At 41.5% G+C, this 20,508-nt stretch overlaps 1 protein-coding gene across 2 annotated transcripts in view; it reads right to left on the bottom strand.

Annotated features, from left to right (window-relative positions):
* The window catches only part of ALOX5 (arachidonate 5-lipoxygenase), a 154,709-nt gene that overhangs the window by 30,597 nt on the left and 103,604 nt on the right, over positions 1–20,508 (bottom strand). For both annotated transcript variants that reach the window (XM_026688473.2, XM_087962524.1), the window contains exon 10: positions 19,722–19,900. In XM_026688473.2, the coding sequence (XP_026544258.1) occupies positions 19,722–19,900 (179 nt within the window). The remainder of the gene's footprint in view (positions 1–19,721; positions 19,901–20,508) is intronic.

The following is a 20,508-nucleotide window of genomic DNA, read 5'->3' as shown; positions in this document are numbered from 1 at the left end:
AGTCTTTCATTTTAATAATCTATATTTCCCTCTTTTCTAATGAATTTGTTACTTCTAATACATTTATATCACACCTCCTCAACTTGCAGAGTCCCCTGTCTTAATTCTTAATTAACCATTATCTCTGTCTTTTAAACAAACAATTTCTTTTCATTTTTATTCGAGTTCCATATTTCTTTGTTTCCTGATCCTGTTTCTTATTGTCTCTTTTTCCCTTCATTCTTCCCCTTCTTTTCTTACCCCGAGTTTTGTCTCCCTCCCTCTTTAAAACTTCCTTCTGCATTTCCCTTTTCTGCTTTTTCCTTTTACTTTGTTTGGTTTTCAAAATAATCCCCTTTTTAATTACCTCCTCAAACCTCCAATTTTTAATTCCCATTTTTTCCTCCTTCACTTTAATTTTTGTTGTTCCAAATGTTCATTAAAGATGGCCTCTTCTTCAATCAGCTCCTCTTCTTCTGGCACTCTTTGTTGTTCTTCATGCTCTAAAATCGCCATTTCTAAAAGTTGCAAGGCAGAGCAAAATGATTTGCCTTCTTCTTGTAGCTTTTCTTTCATGTTTCTAAGTTCCATTTTTAATTCCAAAAACAATTCTGCCATTTTTAATCCACTTCTATCCAGTAACTTAATTCAACCAGTGTCTATGAAATTTATTTCCAACGATCAGCTTTTATTAATTCCTCTTTAGGTTTATCAGATTCATCCCATAGTTCAGTGTCCATAGATTAAAGTTTATACCAAAATTACCAAACAACCTCAAAATAGTTTCTTTCTACTTTTTCCTTTTTTTAAATATTCAATATTCTACTTTCATTTTCATTTCCAACAATAAAATAGAGATTTTATTGTTTCAAAATTTCAGTTACATTGTATCAAGTGAAACTTTAGAAGAACCAGGCTAAAAAAACCCACAAGTAATCTTCTTTTACCACTAGATGGCACTCTCCGTTATGTTCAAATTCAACTCTTTTTGCCTTCTGCTTTTTCCTTCTATTTGAGGCTTTTTTGTTAAAGTTCAAAGACCCAATAAGTCCAAATGTCAATTGTTGTTTTTTAGTTTCCCTTTGACATGTTCAGATTCAGCTTAGGTTAAGCCTATTTAGTGTCAAACTCATATTTTTATCCAATTTAAACAGATAGTTTCTTCTGGCTTTCTAGGTTCGAAGCCACTTGCAGCTGTCAAAAGACATTTTTTCTTCCCTTTCTTTGTCTGCCACTTTGTCTTTTAAAAATATTTCTTAAGTTTTAAATCCTGGGGTACTTTATATTTAAATGTTGCTCCAAGTTAGCCCAGTTTCTATGCTGTCCTCTTCTTTCTGCTCCTGCACAATCTTGTTCCGGTTAGCTCTTCCTCTTCAGGGTGGCCATGTTTTATCACCACTACAGCTGTCTTCGGAGGGGAGTAAAATGCCAAGTCAGGGAGAGAAGATGCAGCTCCTCTCGACCCAGCTGGCGGTCTCCCCTTTCTTTACCACCCCTACAGGGTGGTTCTGGCCCCAGATGCAGATGATTGGAGCCCTCCAAAGGGAAAGCATGGGTCGAAGCCACGGATGATCACGGTCTCCGGTCTGTCTTTGAGAAAGTCCAACCAGAAGTTCAAAAAGAATGTTATTTTGTCTAACTATACATGCCCCAAGAACTTCTACCCTCCTACTTTCCCAGGCTCAAATATGGCAGCATGGCAGCATCTGGTTTCAATATGGCTTCCAAAACTGACAACATGTAGTATTAAATATGTTGAGCCTTTACTGTAACCTTCTGTTACTATTCCTAATAGGAATAATTCTGGCTTAAATTGTATATGTCCTCCCACCATTTGCTCTAACCATTTCTGAATCTGTCAATATTTCCTTGCGTGGTTACATGTTCACCACATATGATAGTATGTGCCTGGTAGATGCAAGGGAAATGCAAGGGCATTTCCAACATTTCAGTGATAAAATTTCTAAACATTTTGGCCAACCTTGCTGGAGGAAGATGCCACCTGTAAAACATTTTGTATAAATTTTCCTTATATGATGTGGCCAGTGTTAATTTCCTATTCTTTTCCCAAAGATTCTGCCATCTAGCCGATTCAATATTATATCCAAAATTTTTGGCCCATACCACCAGTTTCTTTAACCTGTTCTTCCTCCATTTTATAGTCTAATGGGTATTTATATTTCACCTTAATCAATTTATCATCAAACCCTACTAACAGTTTTATCTAGTGTTGTTAATTTACTATTAATGCCCCATGTTTTCACATCCTGTGTGTATCATGACTGTATTTGTAGATATGACCACCACTGCAGTTCTACCCCTTGTGCTATTAGTTCTGATCTGGTTTTCAATTCTCTTTTCTCATTTAATATATCCTTATATACAACAATTTTCCCAATATTTATCAGATTTAGGTGCATTAGCACTTCTAGTGTAGAGAGACAGACTGGAATTTCCATGTAATTTTTCTGTTTAATTTTGATCTACACCACCAAGAGTGCCTGTTTTATGTAAAGTCTGTGAAAGTATTTGTGTACTGTGCCTTTTTCATACCAAAGAAAAGTGTGCCATCCTGCTTGAATATCATGGCCTTCAGTATTAGTAGCCTCTTATTCCTTAATGTTATCTATTCTTTTATCCAGGTGAGTGCTGCAGCTTGATAGTATAACTCCCAGTCGGGCAGGCCAAACCCTCCTTTCTCTTTGGCATATTGCATTAATTTCAGTTTGATTCTCAGTCTCTTTCTTTGCCATATAAATTTCAACATTGGTTCAAATTTTTTAAAAAACTTTTCTCTAATTTTATAGGGATGTTTTGAAATAAAAAGAGTATCTTTGGTAAAATATTCATTTTGATTGCAGCTATTCTGCCCATTAATGTGGGTTTTAGGTTCTTCCACCTCTCGAGATCCACCTTTATTTGATTTGTTAATTTAGTGTAGTTATCTTCTTTAAGCATTATGCACCTTGCTGTTAGGTATATTCCTAAATACTTCACTTTTTTCGCTATTAGAATACTTATTCCTTTTATTAATTCATCCTTCTGTTTATTTGTCATGTTCTTAACTATCATTTTAGTTTTCTCCTCCTTTTTAATCCCGCTACTTCTCAGTATTCTACCAGTCCCTCCAGAAGCTTCACACCAGACAGTAAGGGCTCCTCTAGAATAAAAACTAAATCGTCTGCGAAGGCTTGTAATTTGTACTTTTCTCTTCTGATTTTCAATCCTTTAATTTGCTCATCTTTCTGAATGTTCCTCATCAATACTTCCAGTGTTAGGATAAACAGCAGCAGAGATAGCGGGCAATCTTGTATTGTGCCTTTCTGTATTGCAAAGCTTTGTGTCACCTCACCATTCATTATTACTTTGGCCTCTTGTTTTGAATATATTGCCCTGAACATATTTATAAATTTGTCACCAAAATCCATACACCTCAATTGTTGTAACATAAATTTCCAATTTACATTATCAAATGTTGACCAAAATGTCTTCTTACCTAAAAGGCAGATAAAGAATAACATGAGAACAGTATTAAACATATTATTTAAATAAGCCAAGTTCAACATTTACTCAGTACTCTGATAGTCCAAAGTATTTTTCAAGATCTTTAAATCTGCTCTGTGATTTTAGTCTTTTATTCCAGCTTCCCAGAGTCTCTTTTATAAAATGTCTTTTTCACTCAATCTCCTTTAAAAAAAAAGGTCAATTGTTTAAATGAACCAATTCCAGCATTTACTCAATACTCTGATAATCCAAGGTATTTTCCAAATTATTTAAGTCTACTCCGTAGTTTTAGTCTTTTATTTTAGCTTCCCAGTGTCTCTTTTATAAAACATCTTTCTTATTTCTGCCCCTGGTAAGCATAAGGCAATAAACAGTTAAAGATCACAGCCACCAAATATCAAATATTTCAAAAGAAATCCTAAGTTATAGGAGTATGCTTTATTTTCCAATCATTAGTAGATGACTGAGACACTAGCACGCTGCTGGGGTCCAGGCAAGAGTGAAGGAACCTCCCCCAACCCTACCAAGGGTCAATTCAGTGACCAATCAGGATTACAGATGTGACCACATGACATGAACTACATTTCCTAGGATGCATTAACTACATTTACCATGAGGCATTCCCTTAAGGGGACAGCTCCCATTTCTAACTTAACTAACTCAATTCCCATTACCTATATACTGTCTGGACAGCACTGTCTCTTATCACGGATTTTTTATTCCTTGGCGTTAATTTTTAAGTAAAAGAAGAATCATCTCACCCAGCAATAATCTCTATTCACTGCTCTCTTCGCTCCTGCACTTTCTTAAGTGTTCTGACTGTCCTTGCTTGATGGCAGCCATGTTGACTGACTGCCGCTGCTCCTCATCTTTGGACGAGGGGGATTTTCCAAGTCAGGGAGGAGAGATGTGGCTCTCCTCGACCTGCAAGCTGCCCCGCTTTACTTCACCACCCCTATGGCTCCTTTCGGAGCCCTCCAATGGCGAGAGTTTGGAGCGGGGCTGCAGAGCTTGCAGTCCTTGCCTCCAATGTCACCAGAAGCACAGCCAGAAGCCCAGGAGCTCTGAAATATTATGTTCACTGGTTCTGAGATCTGCTAGCTCCTTCAGTACCCTAGAATGTAAACAAACTGGTCCTAGTAATCTGAACTCTTCTAAAGTAGATAGGTGTTCTTTTATCAATTTTATTGCCTATTTTGACCTGCATTCCTGTTCTGTTTCCCACAATGCTGTTTTTGATAGGTTGAGGTCTTTTTTCTCTTTTTGCAGGGAAAGATGCAAAGTAGGAATTAAACAATATCACTTCCTCCCTGCTGCTTGTCACCTTCTTGCCATCTTCTTCAATTACTGAACTGATCATTTCCTTAACTTTATTCTTGTTCCTTACATATTGAAAGAAACTTTTTTTGTTATTTTTGGTATTTATTGCAAGTTCATTCTCAGCCTTAGCCTTTCTGACTATCTGTGCAGATTCAGGCTATTTACTAATATTATGTTTTAGTTATATGTGACTCTTTCCATTTTTTCTACATCTTTATTATCCCGCAGTTTGTCAGAGAGCTCTTTATGCAACTGTGTTGGTCTCATCTATTGTCTCTTGTTTTTATTTCTCTGAGGTACTCTTTTATTTAGTCCAGTGGTTCACAAACTTTATCAGTCCACTGCCCCCTTGGTGCTACAAACTCATCCTTGCAGGGGTGGGATTCAAATTTCTGTGGGCGTGGCCTAATTGGAGGCTTGCTGGTCACGTGACCAGGTAGGTGTGGTTTGTTGGTCACATGACTGAGTGGTTGTGGCCAGGTGACTGGCAAACCAAATACAAGTGGTCCTCACTTAATGACCAGTTGCTTAGCAAATGTTCTAATTTATGACTAGCCTCCCCAGAGCTACTTGACCTGTTTTTGGAGTTTTGACAGCCATGCGCGCACACACAAACACACATACACACACACTCCCTTCTAACTCTGCTGGAGCAGGTCATTGGACTAGAATCGGCAAAGCATCTCTGATTAGATTCTAGTAGTGAATAGAATCTAATCAGAGATGCTTTGCCGATTCTTGTTGATTTATTTGTATTTCTTTATTTTATGTTGCTGAATTGCATTGACATGTGTGTCCCTTCTTGTGCACAGCCCAGAAACTTTTGTAATTCTTTGCAGCAAAAATTACCAACCTCTGGCTTTGCTCTACTTTTCAAACACTCCGCCACTGCCGGAGTGTTCCTACTGTTCTAGGTGCCAGCCCCACAGGTCCACCCCATTGAGCCCACTGCACTGGAGGGACCTGCCCAAGCAAGTCCAAGCGGAGCAGTGCACCAAGTCAATGGGGTGAGCCTGAAAGAGGGAAAGAGAGAGAGAGAAAAGAAAGAGAGAGAGAGAGAGAGAGAAAAGGAAGAAAAGAAAGAAAACGGGACAGAAAGAAAACGGGACAAAAAAAGAAGGAGGGGATAGAAGGAAGGGACACAGAGAAAAAGAAATAAAGAAGGAGGGTGGGAGGGAGGAGAAAGATAATATCTATTCTACTCCAATCACCTGCTCCAGCAGGGTTAGAAGGGAGTGTGTGTGTTCTCCTTGCAATTTACCAGTACATTTTGGTTTTGCCTTCTTCAAAATTGGCACTGTAATATATCAGGGAAAAGTATTTTTTAGGGCAGAGGTCTGGTCCAATGGATCCAGTTTAAATCCTCAACAAAATGTGAGAGCTTCCTGATAGTCTTGACCATGTTTTGTCCACAAAACCTTTAATTAGAAGCCAAAGATGTTTCAATGTTCTGGCAAAGATGCTGGCAAAGGTGGGGAAAAGGGCCTCTAAACTAGGCCTCATTTCAATCTGGTACATCAGGTCTCTCTCTTTCTCTCGTTCCCTCTCTCTCTATCCCTTCCTTAACCTATCTACCTATTTTCTGCCCAGGCAGGCCTGGGCTAATCCTGCATCACCCTGTTTCCCCTTTCCCCTTGCCATGGCTGCTTGCTTTCTTCCTTCTCCCAGGGGATATGCCGCTTCCGGCCTGGCCTGGCCTGCGGGTCAGTGGCCAGCCCTTGGGGAGCATCTCCGCTGTGCTGGGGCTGAAAGGGGTGGTGGAGGTGTTCCAGGAGAGCGGGCAGATGTCCCAGTGGAACTTGCAGCAGCCTGGGACATCCGCCCGCCCTACTCTCCCACCGCTGTGGCCGCTTGCTTTCTTCCTTTTTTCCTCTGGAAGGAAGAAAGCGAGCGGTGGAAGAGGTGCTCCAGGAGGATGGGCGGATGTCCTGGGGCTGCCTCCCAGTCCTGGAGCAGCACCACTGTCGCCACCGCCATTTGCTTTCTTCCTTCTCCCACCACCTGCTGCTCTGGAGCTTGCCAGATCAGTTCACCCCACACCGTGTGTGTGTGTGTGTGTGTGTGTGTGTGTGTGTGTGTGTGTGTGAGAGAGAGAGAGAGAGAGAGAGAGAGAGAAGAAGAGCAAGAAAGAAAAAGAAATAGGAAGCAAGTGAGAGAGAGAAAACTCTGTGCTATTATTTTTAATTGTTCCATTATTTATCATGTGTTAGTATTTTACACTGTCCCTACACCTAGAGTGATTTTACTGCCTTTCTTTTGCCCAGAGCTATCACATATTTTTCAGGGATTTACATGCATTCAATGTCTATAGTCCGGAGAATAAATATGCGTGTGTTTATTTTGTACAACAGGTTGCATAAGTCCAGCTTAATATGCTATTCTGGCTGGTATGCGATGTTTCGTATACGTACAATAAAAGCACTCTTGTGATCTTTGACTTTTAGCTTGCTGTCAAACATCACCCATAATACTAATTACTGTTTTGAACAATATGCAGGTTGTATTACACAAATGACTAATTTACATGTGAAATTATGACTGAAAAATTTCTGCACCTATATTGGTTTAGTAGTTCAACTGATGAAGTCCCTCTGCAAATATGGATGGGACTAAGTGCCTTTAAATTGAATTGGATCAGTGGTGGGAATCAATTTTTTTTACTACCGGTTCTGTGGGCATGGATTATTTGGTGGACGTGGCTTGGTGGTCATGTGACTGGGTGAGCATGGCTTGGTGGTTATGTGACTAGGTGGGTGTGGCCAACTCAATATCACTCACGTCAAGGGCTGGCTCGCCTGGCCCCTCCCCTCCTAGCCATTCCTTGTCACACCCAGCCTCAACTTATCTATAATTCTGTAAAAATGTTGTTCATCTTTTTTTTTGACACTCCAGGCACTTTACTCACAAGGGGAAGCTATACTTCTAGCATCCATGAGGAATCCAGCCTTGGAGCAGTTTTGGAACTTAACGGACCACTCCTCCGCCCACAGTCATGTGTTTTCAAGTGCCTGTTTGAAAATGCATGGCTAGGGTAGAGGAGCAGTCCTCCTTTAAACTGCTCCAAGCCTCGGTTCCTCGTGGGCGCTGGCTAGCTGCAACTGCATGTCTGTTAACCTCCAAATTGCTCCAAGGCTGGATTCCTCCCAAAGCACCTCCGTGGATGGCGGCAGCGGCAGCAGCATCCACCCTCCCTCCCAAAGATCTCCGGCAGCCACTTGCTTTCTTGTGGGTGGTGGCGGGAGGGCAGGGCAGGGCATGGCAGGTGGATGTCCCAGCCAGGGCTGCACATGCAGTGCGCAATTTTCAGCAACCCCGGCTGGGACATCCACCCGCCCTCACTGCGCCATGGCCACCACGTGGTAGGGAAAGCTGGGAAAGCGCCATGTGGGATAGAACCACATTGGCTTAGCCAACCAGCTGGGGACGGAAGGGAAGGCCCAGAAAAGTGCGGGGACGGGAGGGAAGGCCCAGAAAAGTCTGGGGATGGTGGGGGAGGGGGTAGCACGACTTGCAGGCTTACCTGTGAGCAGGAAGATCAGGGCTGCTCAGTTGGGGCGCAGGCACCATGTGGGAAGGCTAGAATGGAAAGCCACGAGAACCCAGAAGGGGAGGAGTGACTGGGCGGGGCAAGTGGCAGGCGGGTGGGTGGGGTGGGCGGAGTGAGCAAGCATCAGGCAGGCAGGGCAAGCGAGCGAGTGAGTGGAGACCGGGCGACCGAGTCAGGGGTGTGGCCAGCCAAATGTTGCTACCGGTTTGGCGACCCATGCCAAATTCTTGCTACTGGTTTGCCCGATTCGGTGCAAATCAGCTGAATACCACCACTGAATTGGATCTGCCTTTTTGTAAAAATGTATGGGTTGGATAGCCAGGCTGATTTTATTTCTTTCTTTTTTTTTTTTTGCTCTACAAGGGATTGCATTTGGGAAACATTAAGTAACAACTGAAAATCAATACTGATTTTCCAGGAGGGATTTGTGAATAATACATTAATATTTTCTGGCTCCTGCTTATATTTTCTGTTTAGACTCTTGTACATGTCCTTGGAAAGACTATTAATGCCAGTAGTACTGAGGTGTGTCCCCCCTTTAGATCTCTTTGAGAGAGAGAGAGAGAGAGAGAGAGAGATGGAGATGTGGCTTCTTGGGAGTGCATTTTGGAGAAGTATCAAAAGAAATGCTAAAAGGGCAATCAGTTTGGGATTAAATTCCAAATGAAATTGGTTCTTCAGGGTAAAGAGACATGAAGAACTTTCAATTGCAGGTTTCTAAAAATCTTATTTAAAAATGAAGTCTAGTGGCAGCTATGTAACTCTTAGCTATTTAGCTCAGGAATAACAAGAGTTGAAAGGGACTTTGGAGGTCTTCTAGTCCAACCCCCTGCCCAGGCGGAAAACTGAGAATGCCAAAATCTGTGTAGAGGTCCTGGGAAAGGTGTCAGAATAACAGACGGGACCTTGGGGGGAACCCTGTACCATTTCAGAGAAATGGCTGTCCAGTCTTTTCTTAAAAACTTCCAGTGAGCACCCAGAACTTCTGGAGACAAGCAGTTCCACTGGTTAATTGTTCTCACTGCCAGGAAGTTTCTCCTTAGTTTTAGGTTGCTTCTGTCTTTGTTCAGTTTCCTTCCATTGCTTCTTGTTTGCCTTCTGGTGCTTTGGAAAATACATTGCCCCCCCCCTTCTTTCTGGCAGCCCTTTAAAAGCCTGTTGTTTATCACACTCTTGGGCAAAGCATGTGAGTGGTCCATGAAAGTACATCTATAGTATGTAGATAATAAAGTAAAAAAAAGGTGAACAACATTTTTACAGAACTATAGATACGTTGAGGCTGGGTGTGACAAGGAATGGCTGGGAGGGGAGAGGCCAGGCGAGGCACCCCTTGACGTGAGTGACATTGAGTTGGCAATGCCCACCCAGTCACATGACAACCAAGCCCTGCCCACCCAGTCACATGACCAAGCACGCCCACCCAGTCACATGACCATCAAGCCACATCCACCAAGCAACCCACAGCACCAGTAGTAAAAATTTTTGAATCCCACCACTGGATGAAATGATAGAAGGCATTGAAGTTACAGGAATCTTGAGGGGGTGGGAATGACCATGCAATATAGGAATTCAACATCATGCAAGCATAAATAAAGTCAAACGGAAATTAGAAATATGGGGACATAAAAAGGATAAATGTTAAAACAGAGATTTGTTAAAGTAGATAAGCTAAATATTGTTATTATAGTATTAATGTTATTGTGTTGCATATTGTTGTAAACATTTTGATTATGATGACCGAAAAACAATTTTACCCAGACAACACATTGCTTGATTGAAATTGATTTTTTATATGTTATACAAATAAAATAAATAAAACATAAAATAAAAGAATGAAAAGTGAAAAGTGAAAAGAAGGGCACATAATGAAGGCAGAATATCATAAAATAGTCTGAGCCTGCAAAGATGAAGCCAGAAAAGCTAAGGCTCAAAATAAACTAAGGCTTTATGACAAAAGTAAAAAATATCAAAAATTAAAAAAAACTTCTCAACGAAGTAGTCCTTAATGGTACTACATCCACATGGACAGAAGTAAGTAGTGGTGTACCATAAGGTGCCTCTTAGGTCCAGTACGCTTCAATATCTTCATAGATGACTTAGATAAGGGAATAGAAGGGGAACTCATCAAATTTGCAGATAAACTGGCAGGAATAGTCAACATCCCTGAAGTCAAGCTCAGGATCCAAAAAGTTCTTGACAAATTTGAATGGGTCCTATTCAACAAAATGAATTAATGTGGAGAAAAGCAAAGTTTCACATTTGGGCAGGAAAAATCAAAGATATAAGTACAGTTTAGGCGAGACCTGGCTCAAAAACAGTAACTGTGAGAGGGACCTTGGAGTCCTAGTGAATGATCACTTGAATATGAGCCAACAATGTGCAGCAGCAACAGCAGCCAAAAATGCTAATACAATCCTGGGTTGTATCAACAGAGGCATAGAATCAAGATCATGTGAAGTATTAGTACCACTTTATAAAACCCTAGTAAGACCATACCTGGAATACTGCAACCAATTTTGGTCACTGTACTACAAAAAATACGTTGAGACTTTGGAAAAAATTCAGAGAAGAGCAACTAAGATGACCATAGGCCTGGAGACTAAAACATATGAAGAACAGCTGTAGTAGTATTTGGGTTTTGACTAATCTAAAGAAAAGAAAAATTAGTATTTGAGGGGCTGCCACAAAGAAGAGGGGGTCTAATTATTCTCCAAAGCACCAGATGGCAGGAGAAGAAACAATGATTGGAAATTGATCAAAGAGAGAAGGAACCTGGGATTGAGGAGAAAATTCCTAACAGTGAGGACAATTAACAAGTGGAACAGTTTGCCTTCAGAAATCGTGGGCACCCCATCACTGGAGGTTTTTAAGAAGAGACTAAACAGTCACTTATCTGAAATAGTATAGGTTCTCCAGCTTGAGCAGGGGGCTGAACTAGAAGACCTCCAAAGTACCCTCGAAATTCTGTTCTATTCTATTCTATTCTATTCTATTCTATTCTATTCTATTCTATTCTATTCTATTCTATTCTATTCAACATGTGAAAAACAAGGAAAAAGTCAAGGAAATTATTGTTCCATTTTTTGCATCTGTCTTTATATAAACGGGGGAAAAACCCAGTCCAACCTATCAAAAACAGTACCATAAAAGACAGATTAGGAATACAAATTAAAATAGGCAAGAAAATAGTAAGAGAATATCTGTGCACCCTAGATGAGTTCAAATCACCAAGACCAGAAAGATTACACCTCAAAGTTTTGAAGGAACTGGCAGATGTGATCTCAGAATCACTGAACCATAACTTTCAAAGATCCTGAAGCACCAGGAAACTTCCAAGAGGCTGGAAAAGAGCTGATGTAGTTTTCTTCTTCAAAAAAAGAAAAAAAAATAGATCCAGGAACCCACAGACCTGTCAACATCCCAAAAACTGGCAGGAGCATGGCCCTGCTTAAGTTTGCCCAAGTAGAACTTTGTGGGGGTTTGCTGGATTGTTTTTTCTGAAAAACAACACATTGTCTGACCACCCTAAGAACCTTAGCAAAGATTCTAGGACAAATATAGTCCTTTATGAGGAACTCAATCAGAGCCTTGGAACCCCAATGTGTACTTGCATGTAATTCTCTCAGGAGGCCCCACAATTCATGCACTGGTAGAAGTTTTTTCCCCATTTTTCTTCAACCAATTCCCCTGATAAACAGCACCCATACTCTGTGCCTATATGAAGGAGCCATCATAGGCAAATGGGAAGGAATGAGTTCATAAACATATCAAGAGGAAAGGATACCTCAGCCAGCAGACATGGTGGTGTGATTAGCCAGGGCATTTCCCCGGCTGTGTTTACTGTCATCCTTACTATGGGCTCTTACATGCATAATGGTTACCTTGCTGGGAAACAAAATAGCATCCAATAAACTCAATATTTCAGATACATATTTAACTGCCTTGTGCAGTGAGCAACCCACGCTCCTTCCACAAGGCACCATGTACATGTACGCTTCTTCCACAAGGCACCATGTATGTTCAACACCAAAAGCAAAGATACTGTCTGTAAAAATATTAACAACTGCACTTTCCGATAATTCTAAGGCTTTGGTCAAAGCAATGAGCTCAGTCTTTTGGGCTGAAGTTCCCACAAGGAGAGCTGCTGCGTCCAATACTTGGTCCAAAGTATACCACAGCATACCCAGCCAGGCTTTTTCCCTAGCACATGAAATTGCCACCATCTGTATACAGGTCCCTATCTGCATCTTTAAATGGCTGGTCTACCAGATGCGGATGACCTCAGTGATGGTTCGGACACAATCATGAGTAACATTTTGTTCTAGTTGGGGAAGAAAGGTAGCTGAATTAAATCTGCCACTCCACTTTAAGTGTATATGCGGATTATCAAGAAGGGCTATTTGATACTTCTCAAGGTGACTGGCTGTTAGCCAATGGTCTCCCTTTGACTCTAGCAGCTCCTGGATGGAATGAGGAGTCTCAATGACAATGTTGATGCCAAAAGTTAATCGCTCAGCAGCTTCTAATAAAAGGATGATGGCTGCTGCTGCACAGAATAATGCAGGCCATCCTTGGGAAATGGGGTCAAGTTGTTTAGAGAAGTATGCCACTGGGCACTCCCAACTTCCAAGGGTTTAGGTTAAACCACCGGCAGCTACCCCCTTGCTCTCTGCAACAAACAAGATAAAAGGTTTTGATAGTGTCAAATGCCATCTGATAGTAGTTTGTCCATTAAAAGAGGTCCCTATTGGAGCCTTTTGTAGCTTGACCCAGGCCTTTTGCCATTAAAGCAAAATTTAAATACGACAAAACTGAGAAACCTCATAGCTGGCATTTTGTTGTAGGTAGTTTAAGAAAACAGACAGCTTGGATCTGCTTCTTTGAGAACTTCCTAGTACCCTGAGATGAAATGTCCAATGCAGTGGCCTAGAGGTGGAGTTCTCTCCTCACAATCAGGGGGCTGTGAGTTCGATCCTAGGTAGAGGCTAATATTTGGAATAGACTCTCCTGCTCGAGCAGGGGGTTGGATTAGATGATCTCCAAGATCCCTTCCAACTCTGTTGTTCTATGTAACCTAAATATCTGACCTCCTGCTTAACAAGTTGTGCCTTAGCATGAGAATCCTTATAGCCCCACTGGCATAGGGAGTTCATTAGGGAAACAGAGTTCTGAAGACAATCATCCTCAGAAGTGTCAGCCAACAACATCTACTTATTGCCAACACAACTGCAGTGGCTGCCATGTGACCAATCATCCTCAGAAGTGTCAGCCAACAACATCTACTTATTGCCAACACAACTGCAGTGGCTGCCATGTGACCAAGTCAATGGCCAATACCTTCCCAAAGATAGTGGGGCTATTCTTAAAACCCTGGGACATAACAGTCCAGCAAAGTTGTTTATGTTGCCACTGAAAGGCAAAAAGGGATTAGCTAACAGAAGCCAAGGGAACACAGAAGGAAACATCTTTAAGACCGGTAAATGTATATCATATGAGATGAGGGCTTAACTGACTAATAAAAGTATAAGGATTGGGACCATCTGATGCAATGTAACTGTCAATTATCCCGTTGGCATTCCCAGAAAAAGAAACTCCTGGGACATTATTTTTACCAAGAGTATAAATTTTACTGAATAAATCTATATTGGCAGAGAAGAAGCGAAATCAGCTCTGGGCTTCCTGCACAAACACACACATAGTGTGTGCTTTCCCTAGCTTTATTTAGCACTTCATGCACAGCAGGCCACATGGCTTTTGGAGTGTCCATCCAGTTGGCTAATGACACTGAGGATGGAACTTTAAAAAACGTTTTATTTGTTTTATTAATATAATATATACAAATTCCATTTCAACAAACAGTGTATTGTCTGGGTACAATTGTTTTTAGACAATCATAATCAAGGTGTTTACAATAATTCATCACAATAACATTAATACTGTAGTAACAATAATATTTTGTTTGTCCATTTTAACAAATTTCCATTTTAACATTTATCCTTTTTATGCCCCTTTCTTTCTAACTTCTATTTTTACTGTCTAGCCATCAATAAAATAAGTCTGCCAGTGTGTAAGAAATTATAAGCTAATAAGCCATAACAACAAGTCAGCCAATAGGAACTGTTTGGTGACTAAGAAGCAGGATTTGTTGTGAGCCATGTCAGACAGCTTGGAGCCTGGGCGTGGCTTAGCTTGACTCATCTGTATATGTGTGTGTCTGTGTGTGTGTGTGTGTGTGTGTGTGTGTGTGTATATACAAATCAGATTGACTGATCTGTGTGTGTGTGTGTGTGTGTGTGTGTGTGTGTATGTATGGTATTCAGCTTTGTTCGGGTATTTTCCCACGTCATTGTAGTTGTGCTTTTAAAGTTGTAGCAACGTTTCGGCAGAATCTCATCTGCCATCATCAGACTTCTGTATTGTGTTCATCTATGAGTCAGACTTTTACAGTTGCCCTACATAAGAGGTACTACAGACAAAATCAGTAAGATACTACACAGGCATCACATCAAGACTGCCTTCAAAACAGACAGAAAAATAGCAGCCATCCTTAGAAACCCCAAAGATAACATTGACCTGGAAAACCAAGGCATATATGAAGTCCCCTGGCCACATACATTGGACAGACCAACAGAAGAATAACTACCCGCCTGGATGAACACAAAAATGCAGTAAAAAAGCTGGAACACACTTCCTCACTAGTCCAACACATGAAAGCCACAGGTCATAGCATCAACTTCAATGGCACCAAAACCCTAGCCACTATAGAAAATCCCAGCCACAGAATTATCAGAGAAGCCATAGAGATTGAAAAAAGACCTGAAAGCATGAATAGAAGAGATGATTCCACCAGACTGTCAATCATTTGGAAGCCTGCACTCACAAACAAAAAAATCTCCACACCACAAGCCAGCCAAACACCTGGGCACAAACAGATCCCCCCTGATACCTCCAGCTCAAACACACCCCAACCAGGCACCCAGATGAAACCTAGCTTCCTAACAAATGATAGCCGTCCATTTACTCGGAGCCAAGCTGCTCTAAAAGCCTCCAATACAGGAACACAATGTTGCCAGCCAATCAAGACACACACACACAAAAAAAGCCACAAAACAGACAGAAGATATTAGAAACACCAATCAAGCAGAACACAGCAAACTCCAAGACCAATAAACACAGACCAAGACTCCCAACCAATCAGGATGAAGAAAAAACCATTCTGGCACAGCAGTAGGCTAGCCCCAAATTTAAAACTGAAACAACTGTAAAAGTCTGACTCATAGACGAACACAATACAGAAGCCTGATGATGGCAGATGAGATTCTGCCGAAACGTTGCTACAACTTAAATGAATCCTACTGAATTATTTACTTGTGTGATGGTTGGATTGCTGCAAACTCTGACAGGTTATGGGCCCAGAGCACACCAAGCACATTGTAAAACTGAACTGTAATTAAGCTGAAGCCTGTATTATAAGCAAAACAGGAGGCTTGCAGGATGGCTGTTGATTTCAACGAGAGCTCTCTGCCTCGATCTCAGAGATTGCTAAGATACAGATAGTCCTTGGGTTATGACCAGGGGTGGGATCCGACTGGTGTAACTACCGGTTCAGTGATTTTATGTTTTGTGTGAGCCTGATGCACGCTGTGCGCGCGTGTATATCATCATCAGCTAGCTGCCTGGACAGCTGAGCAGCGCTGCATGCAGGTACGCAGCAGTTGAAAAAGCACTTTTTTCCTGCTTTTTCAACTGCAACTGTGTCGCGCAAAGCAGCTGCAGTTGAAAAAGCAGGAAATAGAGGTCAGGTAAGAGCCCGGGCGGGTAGGTGGGCCAAAACAGCAGCAAACATAGAACCGGTTCTATGTATGCTCTCTGTTTGCTGCTCTTCAGAGCCACCGGTTTTACAGAAGTGGACAGAACCGGTAGAATCCCACCCCTGGTTATGACCATTCATTAAATGACTGTTCAGAGTCAAGATGGCACTGAACAACTTAGGACTGGTCTGTGAAGTTGTAGCGATAGCAGTATTCCCATAATCATGTTATCGTGATTCAGACACTTGGGTACAGCTCACAATTATGATGGTTGCACTGTTCTGTGGTCCCATAGTTGCTATTTGTAACCTTCTCTGATGGCTTCCTATCAGAAAAGTCAATGGGAAAGTTGGCAGGAGGTTGCAAATCACTCCTGCTGCTTTATTGCCTGTCCATCTCTGTGCTCCTTAGTATTTGGCCCCAGCACCTGATCACCTGCCATAGTGCCCATCTGTGATACCCACCCATCCATAACTCTATCTGCCTGGGATTCTACCTCATCCCATATTACTCCCCATTTATAAGGTCCTCACTTAAAACAACTCACATGGTTCTGGGGTTACAATGACAACTGGGATTGCCATTGCTAAGCACTTTCATGTGACATAATGGTTTATGACCACATCACTTAGTAATGCACATTCTTGTCCCAACTGCCATGGTCCACTTAACAACTACATGGTCCACATGGTCATTAAGTGAATCCGGCTTCCCTATGGACTTCATTGGTCAGGTTGCAAAGGGGGATCACATGACTCTGGGACACAAACTGTCATAAGTATGAGTCAGTTGCCAAGTGTCCCTGTCCGAATTTGGATCATCTGACCACGGGGAGGCTGCAATGGTCATTAAGTGTGAAAAACAGTCATGACCCTTTTTTCAGTGCCAATGCAACGGAGATTCGGGGAAACCAGATTCACTTAGCGACTGTATGACTCACTTAAGAGTGGCAAGTACTCGCTTAACAATGGTGGCAAGATCAGTGGTAAAGTTGATGAAAGCTCTTGCTTAGGACCAACATTTGGGCTCAATTGTTGTCATAAGTCAAGGACTATTTTTGCCTTCCTCTGCATGTCAGCCTTGCCTAGTAAACTCCTTCCCTTTTCTGAGAATTTCTCCTCTGTGTTTAAGGCACCAAAATAACCCAGTTGACATAAGGTCTCCTGCTGGAGCAGGGGGTTGGACTACATGACCTCAGAGGTCCCTTCCAGCCCTGGGTTGCTGTGCTGTTTCAAAATATCATCTGAAGCTTCCAGGTGTTTGTGGTCCTTCCTTCCTCTCCTTTTTCCTCCCTCCCATCTTTCATCCATACCTCGTTCACCTTCCCTTCCCTTCCCTTCCCCTCCCTCCCCCTCCCCCCTCCTTCCTTCCTTCCTTCCTTCCTTCCTTCCTTCCTTCCTTCCTTCCTTCCTTCCTTCCTTCCTTTTTCTTTCTCTCCTCCTTCACCCCTTGGATGAAGCCAGCATAATTACCCCCCTCCAGCTCTTCCCTCCCCTTACTTACTTACCCCCTCCTTTCTTCTCCTAAAAAGTGTTTGGCTTTCCTAAAGCCATTTGGCTGCAGCTCCTCCCCCAAACCCCACCACTAAGATCGCACCATGGCTTATGGCTGCCGGCACTGGCAGCTAGCAGATTGGTTGGCAGCTAACTGTCCTGGGCAGTGAAAAACCCAGGACGAACCATGCTTTGGAGAATCAGCTGCGCTGTACCATGTGGGACAGAGGGGCTGTGGCCCATTGCCCAGGGAGAACGGGCAGGGGCATGTCAGCCGAAGAGAAAAGTCAGAGGAGAATCGCCCGAGGAGGAACACTGGCGGAGAAGGAGGCGCAGCCAAGGGTAGGAGACAAAAAGTCCCATTCCAGTGCATTAGCAGGTCTTAAAATCAATAAACAGAAGATGCATTGTCTTTCCCATTTTAGAGTATAACTGGTGGGAGGGATGAGGAGGGAGAGACTGAAAAAGTTGTTACATTCTCACGTCTTCCCATTTAGGGTTTGATATCTTTCATTCATGACTTCATGGCATATATTCTGTATATGCTTAAAGGAATGTAGTACAAAACTATTGCCTGTTACATCTGTATGCAAAGTTAACTGAAAAGTATCTGTACAGTATTATAATAGGGAATCTGACTGAGAGGATTTTCACCTTTTGAAGTCTTATCTTGAATCAGGGTTGATTCCTCTGGGCTTCTACCTTTGTTTGCTCCCTGTATTTTGTGACTCAGTTAGGGTTTTTGTGATTATGTATTTTTTATTAGCAATTTGCAAAGAGAATTGAAAGCAATTAGTGAATATTAATTTCCTGGAAAGGAATGCATGATGGTTAATGCAATACCAGAACAGCTTTTTTTTTTTTTACATGATGCACTGAAATTAGCAAAATCCAGTTTCTCTCTTCAGTACAATGAATTTGTATTGCTCTTCCCAGTTTTACTGATCTATTGTAGGTAGACACAAAGAAAAGGAACATAGGGAATGTAGGCTGTTTTCTGTCAAGCTAATCATCCCCCCGCAAATGGTACCTGATGTTCATTTGGCTTATAAAACTAGAAGTGGTATCTTTTTTATTCAATTTATATAGCCACCCATCACACATACATAACTCTACACAGCTTACAATAAAATGGTAAAATACAAAATATCAAAACTAAAACACATAGCAGTCAGGCATCCTTCAAATATCTATCAGCTGTCAGGGTTCTGATGATTGCCCAAATAATGAGAAAAATAAGCTTTGTCACATATCCAGGACCCCAAGCTGGGTCCTAAAATTAAAAGGCCTTATGAAAAACCAGCAAGAACCTGGTCAATCTAATCTGAAGTAAACAATGGTCCAAAGGACTCACCTTCTGGGTCTCAACAGTCAACCCTTCTTAACTGACATTACCCTCCTGCATATCAATGAGAGTTAAAGAGAATAGGGGAATGTGGTCCTGTGACTATAACCTAGTCACAAACCATGAAGATCTTTAAAGATAACAACCACCACCATGAATTACATTTGGAAATACAGTGAAAGCCAATGCAGCTTGCAGGGCAGTGATGTTACATGCCCCGAATAATTGGTGCTATTATTTGCATTGCTACATTTGTGCATCAGTTAAAGCTCCTGAATATTCTTTAAGAGCAGCCTCACATAGAGCACATTGCAACAACAAGTCTGGAAATTATGAGGTCATGAGCAGGGTATCCCGGTCCAGGAATAAGACCAACAGATGCACACTTCAAAGTTGTACAAAAGCCCTCTTAGCCACAGCTGCCATTTGCCCCTTCTGTAGAGACACAAATGCAGGATGATCCTCAGATTGCATACCATGTCTATCTAGAGTGATGACATCCCATCCAGAAGTCTGAGCATTTGACTATTTGCGATCTATACTTAGAAGGTTATATGGTTACTATAGCTTCTAGAAATATAGCATTCATCCCTGCAATAATTTGAAGTTATCTAAAATAGAAGACGAGTAGAATACACAGGTATTGGCTAAACAAAGAATTACTGCTATCTAAAAACTTAATAAAATGAAAATCTTAACCAGATATTATTGCAACTTTTTACCTTTTGATTGAATCCCATACTTTAACTCCATCATCCCGATAGTAGTAGTACGGAATATTCTCATTGCTTTCCATATGTCTTGACTTGATTTCTTCAGGAAAGCAGAGAGAGCTGTAGGTAAGATGTTTCATTGCTCGCTGGACCATTTGCACATGCCCACCACCTCCAGTGGCATTTGCCTTTAGCAACCAAAACAAATAATATAGGTCATTAAGAAAAACAATTGAAAAAGACTCCACATTCCTAACATTAGTAGGTCACACAGAAGGATGCAATGGTTGGTATGTGTCCTCCTCTAGCTTCCACACAGGCTTGTTTGCATATTAAAGGTTTAGTCATTCAACTTCCCCACATTTTCTAAAGAAACCTTACACACTATTTACACTACAGAAAAAAACAACGAAAGAAATATTTGTATTTAATGGGTGGGTTTTCCCCTCTTTTGTAGGAAATAAGGACAATTCAGCTGCTCCCCAGTTCTATTAATATACAGTAGTAAATAGGGAAAGCAAAATTGGTGTCCACCAGTTAGGATGTTATATTGAAGTTCAGGGGGGAGGCTTTTTCAAATTTCATGATGTGACATTTAAAGCAGTCAGAAAATTGGGATTGAGTGAGTGAGGGCCATTTAATGTAATTAGTAGTCTATGCAGAAGTAGATGCAATGGTTTTGCCTGGGTACCATAAAGCTAGAAGCATTAATGATTTATATAATTATAAAGTGACAAAGCCAGTTGTTGTAGGATGAAACAAAGAAATAGCCCATCCTACTTTTATTGTATGAAGA

This window comes from Notechis scutatus, chromosome 3 (assembly GCF_049901735.1).
Source record: "Notechis scutatus isolate UNSWTSFEM ecotype Mainland chromosome 3, rNotScu1.2, whole genome shotgun sequence".
In the NCBI taxonomy this organism is placed as follows: Eukaryota; Metazoa; Chordata; class Lepidosauria; order Squamata; family Elapidae; genus Notechis; species Notechis scutatus.
This window is presented reverse-complemented; position numbering and strand designations above follow the sequence as displayed.